The 15,239-nt window shown below is 46.3% G+C and overlaps 2 protein-coding genes across 2 annotated transcripts in view; one reads left to right on the forward strand and one right to left on the reverse strand.

Moving 5' to 3' along the window:
- CSUI_004802 (dynein heavy n-terminal region 2 protein) overlaps nt 1-7,275 on the reverse strand; it is a gene marked incomplete at both ends in the record, with an annotated part of 23,282 nt that extends 16,007 nt beyond the window's left edge. Inside the window, 6 exons of the mRNA XM_068064986.1 lie at nt 90-625; nt 1,614-1,681; nt 2,699-3,168; nt 3,733-3,873; nt 4,757-7,129; nt 7,270-7,275. Coding sequence (XP_067923037.1) covers nt 90-625; nt 1,614-1,681; nt 2,699-3,168; nt 3,733-3,873; nt 4,757-7,129; nt 7,270-7,275 — 3,594 coding nt within the window. The remainder of the gene's footprint in view (nt 1-89; nt 626-1,613; nt 1,682-2,698; nt 3,169-3,732; nt 3,874-4,756; nt 7,130-7,269) is intronic.
- A 1,999-nt stretch (nt 7,276-9,274) lies between these two features.
- On the forward strand, nt 9,275-14,666 carry CSUI_004803 (tumor suppressor mitostatin; the record flags this gene model as incomplete). Its single annotated transcript, XM_068064987.1, has 8 exons — nt 9,275-9,281; nt 9,416-9,951; nt 10,536-10,721; nt 11,254-11,474; nt 11,851-11,950; nt 12,443-12,544; nt 13,368-13,428; nt 14,557-14,666. Coding segments are annotated over 8 exons (1,323 nt in total), but the record flags the coding sequence as incomplete, so codon positions are not given.
- Between the last annotated feature and the right edge of the window lie 573 nt (nt 14,667-15,239).

A 15,239-nucleotide genomic window follows, 5' to 3' on the forward strand; every position in this document is an offset into this window, starting at 1 on the left:
AGAGTAAGAGGCTCGGTAAAATGGGAGATTCTGCTTAGGAGATCCTTCAGGTCAGCTAGCTCCGTTTCTGTAGTCGGAATTGTCAAGACTTTTTCATGAAGATCTTCCCAGCCTTCCATGACTTCTTGAATAAGCTTCGTCAGATAGAGATCGACTTGCCGACAGGATCGATACCATAGATCTTTCGCATATTGAATTAACGTCGATTTGGCTCCCGAGCAATCTAGAGTGATAAGACGTGTATGGATCTCTTGTGGGCAAAGAGCCTCCACATCATAGATCGCATTGTAATAGAGAGATAAGGTCTCTCGTATCCCTTCAAGATTCAAGGGATTAAAGTGCTCCTCTGCAATCGCTGGATCATCGGTGCTGGAACTACTTCGATCGTCTTTCTTGGAGGGGAGAGAAGAAGAAGGAGAAGAAGTGAGATGGTCGTGCCGGTGGAGATGCCTCTCGGAAAGAAAGCGAAAGGTATCAAAGATAGAAAGACACCTCTCGGCTTCTACAAGACATTCCTTGACAATTGAATCGATCTCTTGTCGAGCTCTTACAACGAAGGGACTTTTCTCAGAAATAAAGCAGAAAGGCTTCTGAGGTAAACTGAGAAAAGGAAGAAGCTCCTTCTCTAAAGAAGAATAAGACAACAACGACAAAAGAAAAGAAAGAAAGAAGTCAGAGACACAAAGATAGAGAGAGAAAGAAAGACAGATATCTATATATATATAGAGAGAGATACATAGGAGAAGAAAAGAGAAAGGAAGAAAAGCATAAAAAGATATAGAGATACATATACACTGGGCTACACAAGGACTGAAAGAGAACTGAGAAGATAAAGATGAAAGTCTATCTATCTATCTCTATTTATGTATGTATATATCATAAAATATGGATGTTTGATGTGGATCGGCTTATATAAGGACAACAGACAGAGAGTGAAGACTAGAGAAGCTGAGTGATGTGTATTAATCGATGATACCTCAAAGAGATCCTGATAGACCAAGAACGTGTATCATCTCTCTACAGACAACTGCTTTACGATTCTTTTCCTCTAGAATCTAAAGGAACCTTCTGGAAGTGATGTCTTTGAAAGAAATTTCTTTCTCTTTTTATCTCTTCCTTTTCTTCTTATGAAATCTCTGTCTATCCAAGTGAAGGAAGACTCCTCTCTGTCTGTATACACGAAGATAACTGACTCCGTGTATTTGTTTGAAACTTTCATTCTTTCTTCTTTTGAAAAGTTCCTTTCTCTTCTCGACCTGAGTGATGTAAGGGCCTGTCTTTTCTGGTAGAATAAGAGATTTATCTCATCTCTTCTGACTTGATTCTCGATTCATTTGGAAAGGAAGAAGAAAAGAACCGAGAATGCTTTGAAGCGCATGAGAAACTTCGCTGCGGAGGCTATGTACCGATAGATAGATAGATATCGAGAGATCGCGATACAGAGGAAAGCAAAAAGAAGAGAAGAGTATGAAGATGCACGAGAAGAAGAAGAAGAGAACAGGGAGAGGAGATGATAAAGATAAGGAGAGGTGCTAATTCTTTTCTTGTTCTCTCATGTCTTGTATGTTTAAGAGACAGGACAGAAGAAAGAGAAGAAAATTATTGCTACTTACCTACACACCTAAGGCCATTCGATTTGAAGATGAGGAAATCGAGTAGAGAAGACACCTGCTCCGAGACCCTAATAGACAGAAAAGACAGCAACCGAACGAGGTGTCTATACACCCGAATAAATCGTAACCTATCCCATTCATCGGGAAGATCACGGGTGTTTTATTTTCTTCGCTTATTCTCTTTACAAAGATAGGCGAGTATGATGAGACAGAAGGTGCTAAAGAAAGAGAACAGAAAAAGAAAGAAAGAAATCTTGTGTGAACTTGAGAGAGCGCGAAAGAAAGAAGAAGATGAGAATCTAGATGAAAGCATCGAAACCCCCGTGAGGTGTATGACGAGTAGAGAAAGTTACTTGAAAAGAGAAGGAAGAAGAAAAAGAAAAAAGAAAGAATAACGTGAACCGATAAATAGACAAGATGCAAACAGATGTCTACTCATCTTCAAGAGGACTTCTCTGTCTAGAAAAGTCTAAATTTCCATCCATCTATAGAACTCCAGAAAAGAAGGGAAAGAAACAAGGAGGTAAAAGACCTTCCTTGTTTGTCTGTGAAAAAGAAAAGAGAGAGATTATTTAGGAGATCCTTCTCTGCGCGCGGGTGCCCCAGGCTAGTACGTTTAATCGAGGAGACGAAGAAAAGATTCCTTTCTCTTTAACTGAAAGAAAAGGAGATTTTTCTTTCTTCGGCCAAGCTGAAATAAAGATGCAAGGGAAGGAAGATGGCCTAAAGTATCGTGAGAGAACGGCAAGCCCCCGGAGTAGAAAGAGAGGTCAAAGGGAATCTCATTTAAACTGCCTACAGAGACTAAAAGAAGAAAGATCATTCTACGACAGAGGTATCCATTCTTTTTTCTAGACCTATGTATCTCTTTCCCTCTCTATCTATATCTCTTGCGTTCTCTATCTCTGTCTGTCTCTATCTCTCTCTGTATATACATATATCTATATATAGGCGTACACATTTGCACTTCGTAGGTAAGCATCGACTCCTTTTTTGCGTTTCGTGAATGAGGAGTGTTTCCTCATGAAGAAACGACATGAAAAAGAAGAGAAAGGACTGCGTGTCGTCCTTTGGTACTGACTTACGTTTCTGGATCTGGATAGAGACATACACGATCATTTACAACTCGCACTTCAAGAATAAGAAGAGGAGGAGGAGGCATCGATGCAGCAGTAGTAGCATCGGAAGTTTCATCTCCATTCTGTTGAGATTCTCTCTCAGATTCCGTGTAAGTTCTAGTCGTAGGAGATAGAGAAGAAGAAGAAGAATGATGCGCGAAAGAAAGAAAGAAAGATCTCCATTCAGCGATAGAGGTATCAATAAATTCAGACATTTGTTGAGAAAGAATTAGGTCTATTTTACGGAGAATTCGGTGAAGATCACTTTTCATATGTTTCTCTACATCTTCTCCATAGAATTGATAGTCCGCGCCTTGAGTGCCTAAGGTGGCCATCGCTTCATTATAGGCGTAATCTCTCCAATGCTCTCCTAGGGCATCTGTTATATCTTCACAATGATCTCTCTCGTGCCGAATGAAATCTTCCAAGCGAAAGGCCTAGGCACAGGACACCCAATGGAACGGGAGAAGAGGCAAACGAACCAGTCGTGAATGAAGAGAAGAGAACGGGAGAAAGATACAAGACAACTTCTTGAGAAACATCAGATGAAGGAAGAAAGAAAGAGATATAGCGAGAGAGAGAGAGAGGGGAGAGAAAAGAAAGGCTAAGTTATCGAGGTCTGTAGAACTTCTTCTGTCTCTTTCTTTCAAAAGTCTTATTTGGTCTTGAAGAGCAACAGACACGCATCTGCTGCGGCTGGCACTAGGTCAGCTTAAGAAAGATAGAGATACAGGCATAGCTCCAGACTTTCTCCTTTGGGCTGCAAAGCAAAATCTCTTGAATTCTCATCGCCAAGAAGATTCTTCAAAACTTCTTTCCCCCCGTTGTGCGTTTTTTCTCCCTCTTTTTCTCTTAGTTGAATCGAGTCATCGAAACAGAGGTGGTCCTTGAGCTCTCGACGCTATTCGTTTGTAGTCCGTTGACAACTTACCAAGAAAGAAGAGAAGATACCAAGCAGAAGAAGACGAATTGAAGCAAGGCAAGATCTCGATCGAACTTACCATAGGATCATTAGGAGATCTGCGATGATTTGCCCTCGTCATAATCCCAGGTAAGAATCGATGTCGATTGCGGCCTCGATTTGTATCTAAGAATCGAAAACTTCGGACCTCCTCGAACCGGTTCTTCACTTTCAAAATGAGCTGCAAAAAGCAATGAGAAAGACAATGTAGAAAGACGCAACAAAGGTACAGAAATAGCTTATTTAATACAGAACACAGGTGAGAAAGACCGGAGAAGAACAAGTCGAGAGAAAAAGTGTCGTCATTCGGTGAGAAAGGTGAATTCATTCTCCGCCCCCGTTATCATTCAGTAGAAAGTTATGAAGAGGGTGGGTGTCTCAAGATCAAGATAAAAGTTGTCTTGGCGCCTAGGAGAGAATTTCAGTGAGCTTTTCGGATGGAGGAAAGTTTCTTGGATTCGCTTCTTCGGGTTTCTCTACGTACAAGGGTCTCTTGCTACTCCGAAGTTCGAAAGAGAAAGAAAGAGTCTACCACCTACCCCGAAGGAATGAAGGTTGTCATCTGTCGTGCATACCTAAAGTGAATAGATGATGGATGGATGGAATGAGGTGTTGGAGATGGAGAGAATCAGAGATAAAGAGATGACGGGTAGAAGGAACAACCCTCTGTTCTACCGGTGTGAATAGAGTCTGGAGATCTCTTCAAGATAGTACAAGGTCCTGGCTGACATGAAACCTCGCCCATGTTACGTGAGATCTTATGTATCTTCTTAGAGGTCAACAAGGCCTTCACATGTCTGTATCAGATGAAGAACCTTCTGTTGACAGTCGAGAGAAGCGTCATCTAGTTGATGAGTCTTGCCAGGGCCTTTTCTTCCCACTCTAATTGCTTGGTAAGTCCCTCTCATACTTCTCTTCGATATGAATGTGCGTATTGCAGGTACGTTGCCGACTAAGAGCTATCTCGTCTCCACCCCTCGGCCTGAGCAAGGTGCCGAGGAGAAGTGTTTGATTTGCACGTCAGATGAATCTCTTTCTTTTTCTACAGCCAGGAAGGAGCATACAACATCTGGCATGGCGCCATGCTCCTTAAAGGAGGTGAGGGCGTCTATTGGACGTAGAAAAACGATAGTTAGCGTGACTCTTTTGATGTGAAGAATGTACAGATAGTGCAGTCTCTTCACTCGGTTGGTTTGGCTTACTCGTGCGATATCTTCTCTAGCAAAGAGCGGACTTCGTTTTAGAAGTGCGACTGTCCGCGAGACCGATTCCATCTCTTTGGCAGGAACAGCATAGCCTCCCGTCTTCACCGGACGCGGAAGTAAAGGCAAGAAAAGTGAGCCGAACTTGGAGTGTAGAGTATCAAGAGAGAGAAATGCATGAGGAGTCCCATTAAGAGTTATGGTTTTGTGCCTCACGGCAGCGTACTTCATAGAAAACAGGTAAAGATCCTCCAGTTCCTTCAGTAATTGCTGGACCACATCCGGATCCGGCTTGACTAACCGGCCCCGCCCCTTGGGAAGAAGAAGTCGCTTGAGAACTTTCTGACGTGAAGGGGCCGCAAAAGGATAGAAATCGTTGTCGGGTAACCGATGAATAAGATTGATGAGACCTTGCCGGAGACGCATTCGATCTCTTCTCTTTCTGCAACCTTCTGCACGGCCCTGACACTTGTTCGGATCTTCTTCCACAAATTGAAGAGCAAGCCGGCGGACGTCTTTCTCCTTTCCATTTCCCTTCAACCGAACCCTGTACCTTTTTTCACTCTCAATGTAACCCAGAACCCAGCATGCCGCCATCTGCCAAGATCCATCAAGAAAATGTAAAACATGAGCATCTTCCGGACTGTCCGCTGAAGGATCGCCTCCAGCCCAACAATCCATGTCTCCTCCATCTTCTGTTGGTGGCATATTTTCACAGGGCAATTCTTCGCCACAACACTCCTTTTCTTTGTCTGTCCGGCTTACAGAAGGATCTACGTTCACTTCTTTGGAGGATTTCGCTGAGACTTCGCAACTTGGAGACACCTGATCAGACAGTTGAGCGCTCGATAAGTTCTGTTTGGATTGCGACCTAGTGCACTCCTCCTGTTGAACTGAGTTGTTAGGTTCTTGACGGGCAGGAGGTCCCGCGACGTCCCCTCCCTGAGGTTGCCTTCGCTTTCGTCGACGAGCGCAAATTTGAATCCAGGAACGAGGGGAGAGATCAGGATACGTGTCAGGATCATCAAAGTCTTCCAATGGCAAATTCAACTTTTCATCGGAGAAGGCAAACAAAGGTTTACTGTACTCGACTTGTGCTGGGCACTCTGGAATACCGAGCACCGACCCCCGTGCACGCGGGAGACGCCTGGAAGTCGGCCGTCTCCTTTGAGGGGAGAAGATGGGTTGTACCGTCTTCTTTGTTGATGAGGAATCGGCTTGAGTAGGCGATCTGATTTCTTTAGATTCCAATGCGGAGCTTGTGTCGCCCACCCGGTCGGACCTCTCCCCGCTCGGAGAACTACATTGAGGCAAGCGGCTTCGCCGGCTCCGCTGAGTGGACGGACCGCTGGCAGGTCGCTTTTTCTTCGACTTGCGAGATGCAAGGGCACTTAGAACTCTGCTCACTGCAAATTCAGTTCTCATCTGAACAAAATCCTCGGCCGAAGTTCCGGAAAGAGGCTGCGACCGTGGTGTCCTAGTAAGGGGCGGTCTTGCGGTTTGCTTGGGCACTTGATTGAAGAGAGCTGCTACAGCCGCATCTGTTGTGGACGACGCGGTGCTGTCTGCGAGCCTAGGACTTCTCCTCCCGCTCGCCGCCGCCGAGGTTAACCGAGAGCACAGACTTGGAGAGAATGATGAAAAAGAGGCAAGAGCCTGTTTCTCGATGAACCGGAGTGGGTTATCAGGATGTGACCTCAAGCTTGTCAAGAATGGATGATCCAAGTGCCGCGGAGGCAAGTCGGTACCGGTGTTTTTCAGCTGATCGTGCCTTTCACTCTCCGCTATCCACGTCCTAAAGACATCTTCCGAAGCCTCTTCAGGCTGCTGATCGAGAAAGCGATTACTTAGTGGCCCTCCATGCCTTTCACGCACGTTAAGCCGAGCCTTCCTGCCTGACGCCTTCCCGCTTCCCCCTAGGAACTTGTCCCCCAACTGCCTACACGCACACTGCGGTGCTTCTATTCCTCGGCGCAAGGAATTACCGTCCACACCCCCAACTGGCACGCCGGCGGCACCTACAGGTGAACCGTCAGACCAGTCAGAAGCACGACCGCCTGGTGTCTTCCGCGTGCTACCATTCTCGCCCCGTCCCTGGAGTTCGCCAGTTGAGGTGTCGGGCATCCGCCCCTGGCTGACAGATCGAAAGAGAGACCCTGGGCCGGAGGCCGAACCGAGTTTTGTGGGACGATGCGGCGGTGGACGCTGCAGCTTCCCTTTTCTCAACGCTGGTGCCTGTAGCGCACCGCGTGAACGGGGTACTTGTGAGATGTTTTTCGGGGATGTAGCCCACACTGAGGATACTGAAAGAGACGGAATGTCCGGCTCTCTTCGGGTAGGGGCAGACACAGCTGCTTCTGGTTGGCTGAGCTGACCCTCATGTTTCCCTGGAACACGACAATCTGCCGGCTCTCGACGTGCGTCATCCCCGCCACACTGGAAGGCTGGAGTCGGTGCCTCACGGGAGCCGTGTACGGGCACCACTCTGGCAGCGGGTTGGCTCCCGTCATTTTGGCGTGACCGCGGAACTGAAACTCCTGCACAGGATAGCACATAGAGGTTTTCCCCCAGAGGCGAGCCTAGACTGAGCTCTGAAGCACTGTTTCGTTGTGCGCCGAACGGACAAAGACCACCACTGGTTGGCAACGATTCACGAGCTGCCTTGTAGGGGGCGCTTGCTTCGCCTGACACCGCGCAGGCAGCCATGGACTCACCTTCCGGCACCGGACGGGTCTACTTTTGTCAGTTTGGAGATGACTTCTGCCTAAACAGGGAGTGCCAAGCCGAACTTGGTGTGTCTATCTTAACAGCTATCGTTCTGCGAGAGAAGGGCGGCCAATGTTGGGGAACAGAATCGGGGTTTGCCGCACCTATAAATGGACTGTCACTTTCAACTTGGCATCCACTGGCTGTCTTGGTTTGCTGCTGCTGCACAGCGTGGGCGATCACCTGAGAGGTGAGGCAGACGACTAGGATCGAGACCCTGGCGTATTTTACCGGCCAAGTGGGTCACGTCCTGTCGCTTGCAAAGGGCTGCAACTTGCGTAGCATGCTCCACGCGGTCGCGCAAGTTGTCGAGCTCTAGTCCCGGTGCGCGTATTTTAACAATAGACGACTCTGAACGAACAAGCAAGCGCCCCGGTGTCCGGAAACTTTTCTTCCCGGCTCGCAGGAGTTGTCGCTGGGTCTTGCTGTGGAAACAACTGCTGCTCGCGGTGCATGTTTACGTTTGGCAGTTATTACGCTAGGTGACAGACTGTTTTTAGGAAAGCTTAGCGGATCGCACAGGAGAACCCTCAAAGGAGCCCGAACCCAACATCGCGTAAGGAAGATTCAGCAGACCAGGCATCATTCTAGACCTAAGCGGTGAACTTGAAGTGAAGTGTTTTGTTTCGGATTTTCTGAGGAAGAGTTTCCTCGCAAGAAGATGGAGACGTGGGGGATGTTGCAGCGGTCTGGAGCAGTGGCTGTAGCCCAACGCGAAAACCCGAGAAAGTAGCTGGAGAGGGGATTTGCCCATCTTGATCGAAGGGCCTGTCTGGCCGGTGGAAATCCTAGTACCTGTAGCAGGTTTCCGCGAAGCCATGAGGATGGTTCATAAAAGAGTTGGCGGGGAACGCGCGCCCGCGCGAGCTCGATCAACGTAGCAAGGGAAAGGATCAAGACTGTACGTAGGACAACTGCATTGTGGAAAAACGATGGAGAAAAATTCACTTATACAAAGGCCAGCTGGGCAACGAAGAGCGTCTTCCCTGTCGGCCGACGCGTAGGTGACCAGGAGAGCAGGGATCCGGGAAAAAGTCAGCTACACACTGCCAAGAAACGAGAACGTCATCGGATTCCCTCATGGATTCCGAGGATCCCATCCATGGTCACAGATCTGTTTGTTCCTTTCCGAGAATGGGTATAAACAACGAGGCCCCGTCAGTCCTGAAGGGCTGAGGGGCCGTACGGGGCGAGGCACTCCGTGGTTTTCTTTGCCATCTCTTTTTTCCTTCCTTAATAGCAACTGACATGCACTCGTGGGGCTTTGGTTCAGTCGAGTTGGTAAGTATGAGAGCTTCCTTACGAATGTGTACTTTCCAAGAATCGCAGGGGGCTCTGAGGCCTGTTAATCTTCTTAGACTTGCTACGGCGCCTGCTGGCTACAGATCTTTTTTGGTTTTCAAGAGATGTTTTTCTTCTTGCGTCCGCAAGAGCAAGGAAATGGGGCCAACCCAGCCGAATGACTATCCAGTCTTGCGGATCTTCGCATGATGGCACCACGGGCGAAGTTCCGCCAAATCTATGGCATCTGATTGGCCCTCTGGCCGGCTGTAAGGAGATTTTTGTGTGCCGCACCCGACGAAGCTCTGCTCAAACCCACACGGGGACAAGTTGATGATAAGTACGCTCCTCGCTTAATGTCTGCCGGCTGCGTACTGGCTGTTGCTATCACGGACATCGAGCTGGGGCGATAAACGATTGGCTAACAGCGCGACACTTTTTATTTGGCAACGCTGTCGAGGCGCGTCCTTCTAGAGCTGTCAAATAACATCTCTGACCTGCCATACCGCATCATGTTTGGGGGGGGACGGTCGTCGTCCTTGGGGGGACGCAATCCTCCATGGTGCGGGAGTCGGACAGGATTTGAACACCGGATGTACAAGAAGCAAGTAGAAGATGCCCGCTTAGCGGAGCTTCAGTCGGATGTGCGTCAAAACCGCATTAATCAGCACATCGCTGATGCTACAGAGAGAAGCACGAGACGAATGGAGGCCGCGATTGTACGCCACCGAGCAGAGGAGATAAGAAAGCAACAGAAAGAACGACTGCAGGAAAGACGAAAAGCATTAGCGGAGCTACTCGACAAAGATGAAAAAGAACATCAGGAAATCCTGAAAAATCAGGGCACCACGGCTGACCAAAGAAAGGAACGGTTGGTGGAGAGGGCAAAAGAGCTGAGGAGAAAAAGAGAAGAAGAGCGAGAGAAACTCGCCCGTGAACTCCAGTATCGCAGATGGCGAGAATCCGTTGACGAGCTCAGGTCCTCTGATGCAAAGCTTCATGGACTACAGGTGTGGACGCCGCTTACCACCACACACTTGCAATCCCGTCCCCTACAGGAAAAGTGCGTAGATCGCTTAGTAACGTAGAAAGCGCAACTTGGCGTATCGACTAAGTCCATCGCAGGTCTCTTTCGTGTATACACGTGTTGCCTACCAGCTAAAAATCAATGTCCCCTGTTGAGAGCTCGCGTGAAGCATTCACTCATCAGAGAAGATCAGTCCTACATAAATCTCTCTTCTCTCCTCAGCTTCTGAGGACTCCATCCCTCCTGCCAGGGTGCTGTTTCTCTTCTGCAGTTCCACGCTGTCGGGCAGCAAGTGCTCTGTAGTTCTTTCAGTTTTCTCTATCCCTTCATGCACACCACCTCCCTGCCTGACATGCTCGCCACTTAATGCAGTGTTGGGACAGACCCGCTCTACTCATCCACCTAGTGATCTTATGCTGAGAGATTTCTCGATGTAGTTAGTCACTGGCCACTTCAAACACCTTGACGCAACTTAACTCAACTTGCCACGGGTAAGATGCACGTGTGCGCACAGAATGACGGAACAGTGGACTGTTCAGCCAGTTTGTGGAGTACTCCCCGTCCCAGGCACTGGCGATTCGAGATGAGCAAGTCTTTCAGAAAAGTCTGGAACGCGATGAAGAGGAGAAACGAGAGAAGATTTTTGCTGCTCTTTGGCAAGAGGAGTATGTGAAGAAACTTCGCAGAGAAAAGGACGATCACGACCGAGCAACCAAACAGAAGGAAGTCACTAAGTCTGCACTGGATGAACAGGTCCGACACCTAACGGCCGATAGACGTCATCTCTCTCCTCGCTCCATCTTGCACCTCTCTTCCATGTTAACTAGAACCCTACACCCGAACGACCACTGAGAAGTTCCTAGCTTTAGAGCAAAGCAAAGAATAGCTTCCTACCTTGCTGTCTCGTGTACGAGAAAGTCTGTTGCACTGAACGACGACGGGCAGCCTGCTTTCTTTACAAAATTTCTCAGTCATTCACTCAAAATAGACCAAATGCATGGCGTTTCCTGCTGGACGTCTTACCCGTCTGCTTCGGTAGTTAAAGGGACACAAGACATGAAGCGGAGCCGTTCTAATAAGCAGAAAGACGCTGTTCTGAGGTGTACTCCTCCATGAGAAGACAAGGCTTGTTGCTCTTGTAGTTGGAGGACTTTTCCTTTACGAGAGAAGGGACAGTTAGCTTTCGAAAACTCACCTCATTACCCTGACGACTCCTGCCATGGTAAGGCTAGCCAAACACGGACCCTCCTGTTTCTTTCTTCTTTCTTGATGCTGTATAATATAGCTCATTCTCCATGAGGAAGCAAAACAGCGTGCTGCTGAAGAACGCAGACAGGAGAATCTTGCGCAACGTAGGCAAGAATGCGAGCGGGTGATTGAAGAGAGAAGAAAGCGAATGGAAGACATACACAGGAGTGAAGTGAAGCGACAAGAACTCCAGGAAGCATTCACTCAGCAGAAACACGAACAGGCAATGGCAAAAGAGAGAGAAAGAGAGTTAGAAAGGTATGGTACCTTCCCCTCTAGGCATGCCACTTCTTTGCCTGGAGTCACTTCATTGCGATAATTGCTTCTCCAAGTCTTCTCTTCTGCTTCGTCAGCATTCCTCACCCACCTGGTCTGAGATAGTAAAACTCCTTCTTACCCGCAGAAAGAGAAGAATTCTACTGAAGTGCTAGTATTATGGCTTNNGCTTGCCCTCGCCGATTTCCGTCGAGGAACTCTGACGTCTCTGGTGTTTCACGGGCTTACTGAAAAGCAGATACCTCCGATGTTCGATCGTCGTCTTTCGACGCCTAAAGACAGTTGTGCTCTGATAAGTAGAACTCTGTAGACATTCTTTCTTTCTTTCTTTTGTATCTGTGATGGTCTCCATGCTTAGGAGGTACCTTGAATCAGAGAGACAGAAAGACGCGATTCTTGATCGTAAAGACCGTGAAGCTAAGGAGTTGTCGAAACGCTATACTCTTGGCTATCGCGAAGTAAGGATGAAGTCTCTATGTGTTCTTCGTCTTTCTCAGTAAAGAATCCAACATGTCTTTTGTCCTAGCTTCACTACAGAAAACTTCTACACATCTTTCAAATCACTCATACCTTTCTGGTGATTCTCCTTACTTCTCGTGAGATAGAGAGAAACAGTTTCTTTATCTCGAGCATAAGCAAATTCCGTACGGAGTTAAAAGCTTGAGAAAGAAATCCACTATTCTTCACTACTGCATGAAACCGGCTACGCAGATAAACCTCCTCCTCCTCCTCTTCCTTCGATTAATCGGCGATGGATAAGACATCGTGACTCCATAGAAAACTTCTCAGCACCTTTTACACACATCCTTCGTCGTGATCTTCTTCTGTTCTCTAGGAATCTCTATTCCATCGAATACAACTCTTCTTGCGATTGACCCATTCTTTGTCGGGAATATAGAAATTCAAGGACTTTTCAAATATCTCTTCCTCTTCTTTTGCACCTATTTCAGGCATTGCTTGCGGATATGCAGAAGAGAGAGGAAGACAAACATGAGCTTGAGAGAATGTACCTGAAAGAACAAGAGAAGGAATGGAATAAACGAGAAGAACAGGTAAATCACTCTCAAGAATGTCCAAAAGAACTTCTCTCTCTTTTTTGCGTCGTCTTACTTCCTATGTTACCGACGCCGACATCTTTCTCTCTGTGTATTGGCTCTCTTTCTTTCTCACTCTCTCTGCCTCATCTAGCTAAACGGAATCCCGTCGTAGAAATTCCATCCATCTATCCCTCTTGGCTCTTTAAAGAGGTTTCAATTAAAACAGCTAGCAGCTGAAGACGAAGAAGGAGTGCTTTTCTTCTCTTTTCCGTTTTACTTTTAAACGTACATAAAATCGATAACTATCGCAGTAGCTCTCTTTCGAGCCAGCTGCAGATGCAGGAGAGGCGAGGACCTTTTGAAACGACAGAATTCAGAATGCAACAAGAGAAGATTCTTTCTCGTGATACCCTCATCTCCCTAGCCAGTTAGGGGAAATTCATCCACTTCTTTCTACACATGTCGAAAGACATCTATCTAGATCTTCATCTCTACCTTGCCTATCTATCGGGATGTCCCTCAAGACGGCTGTTGCACATTCATCCCTTGACGAATAGAAAGAAAGAAAGAAATAGAAGAGAGAGCGAAATGGATGGTGTGACGGACATTTCCCCTTTCCTTCATTCCCTTCTGTTCTGAAGAAGATCTATCTGTGAAAACATCGTTTCTCTTCTTCTTTTCTTTTGCTTCTTCCTACATGACACTCGACATCTCCGACGATCCTTTCTCACTAAAATCTCGTAATAAGTAGCTATTTCCACCTACTTGAATAGGCATCTCTTCTCTTTACCAACTTTTGTCTGTCCTTCTTTCTTGTTGCTTTCTCTCATGCATTTAGAAACGCCAGGAAGAGGCTGGACGTCATCGTCTGTTAGCGGAGGTCCAGGAAAGTCGGAAAGGTAGGCATCGAATCAAAAGATAGAAAGAATGAAGACAGGAAAGGAACAAGTCTTGTATCTGTACAGTACTACCTACCAGCGAAAGTTTTCTTTTTCCTTTTCTTCTTCTTTTCCTTCTCTATCGCCATCTTATCTGCTTGAATTCGCTTAAGCTTGGCAGTTTAGATTATGTGAGAAATTCTCTACATTATGGATAGAAGTAGAGCAGTCCAGAGGAAGAAAGAAGAGTGGCGAAGTTCCTCCCTTATCTTCCACTGTATGTACACTGGAAAAGTGTATCTTGAAGGTGTCTTGGTGGAGAATAAACATCCATCACATACATCGAATAGCTCATTGAGCTGTAGATCTCAGACGGCAGATTAAGACAAGATATTCCTACTAATAGATAATAACTCTTCTCTGCAGTTCATTCCTTAGTCAGAGATGTATCTATTTTTCTTTATGTAATTCAACTCTCTTCACGTCCGTATACACAGATAAAGCTTTCTACTTCACTAGCGTTCTCCACGCGCCGCTATGCTCGGATACAGAAAGGCCATTCTCCATCTCTCTATTGTAGCACACCTTCATCCATATATATATATACGCCTCTCCCGGTTTATATACATCTATCTACCGTCATGTATATATACAAATATATCTCTATATATGTGTATATCTTTGTAGATGTGTTTCTACATGCTCGTAGTAGTCATGGATGGTCCTTGAGAATCTACGAGTGTCATCTGTAGACATTAACCACATCCAGCTAACTTTAAGGCTCTTCCCGAGAGATTCCTCGATACATATCTATAAATGCGTTCCTCTATAGAGTATGCTTGCATGTATGTATATACGATCTTCACATGCACATAAGACGGCAATCGCGCCTCTTCGTAAAAGAAGAAGAAGAAACATTACCTGTGACGGAGTGGACGTTTGCTTCAAACAAGAGAAGAAAACGATCTTCAAAGGGAAAGGTTGAATCTTTTCTTTCTCTCTACCAGCTTGCCTTTCTCTCTTTTTCTCGGGGAGGGAGGCTTGAAACAACGACCTGAGATGTTTGATCTCTCTCATCTATCTTTCTCTCTGAGAAGCTCTTCTCTCTTTCTTTTCTTCTTTCCTTTGTTCCTCTTCTTCTTCTTTCAGAGTTATGTCGTTTGAAGGCAGAGGAGATAGAGAGTGAGAAGAAACAGAAGCAGAGGGATCTCCAACAAGCTCAAGAAGACTTTAGTCGGTTCCAAGAGGAGACAGCAAAGCGGTATCATACGGCTCTTCACCTCTCGCTTTCTCTCTCTCGCATTCTCTTTTCTTCTCTCTCCTTTTCGATTTCTCTCTGGCTATCTCGCTTTGCTTAATCTTACGGTTTGCTACTACTAGGACCCCAAGAGAAAGCTACAAGCTATGATAGAGAAAGAGAAACATTTCTTTCTTCTCTTCCTTAGTCGCAGGATGAAACACATTTAGCTCGACCTTTCTTTTTCAAAGGCTTCTCTCCACTCCTTACTCACTCCCCCTACTCCCCTTCTCCTATACATCATTATAGATATGTATCTATCTCTCTATATATGTATAGTTACACATATACATACAAGTAGACTTCTATGCATATTCTCATAGCTAGACATGTGTAGTATGTACATGAATATATATATATATATCTATATGATTTGCTTGTAACTGAAGGTGTGTAAGTGTAACTAGGATGGCGGGAGATGCTTTCGAATCTTTCTTTTACTTCTCTTAGGAGGTGGAGAAGAAGAAGAAAATATCTCTCTCAAGCTTTCCTTCTACACAGCCATGTACCGTCCTGCTGATAGATGTATGTTGAG

The sequence above is a fragment of the Cystoisospora suis genome (assembly GCF_002600585.1).
Source record: "Cystoisospora suis strain Wien I chromosome Unknown contig_2280, whole genome shotgun sequence".
NCBI lineage: Eukaryota > Apicomplexa > Conoidasida > Eucoccidiorida > Sarcocystidae > Cystoisospora > Cystoisospora suis.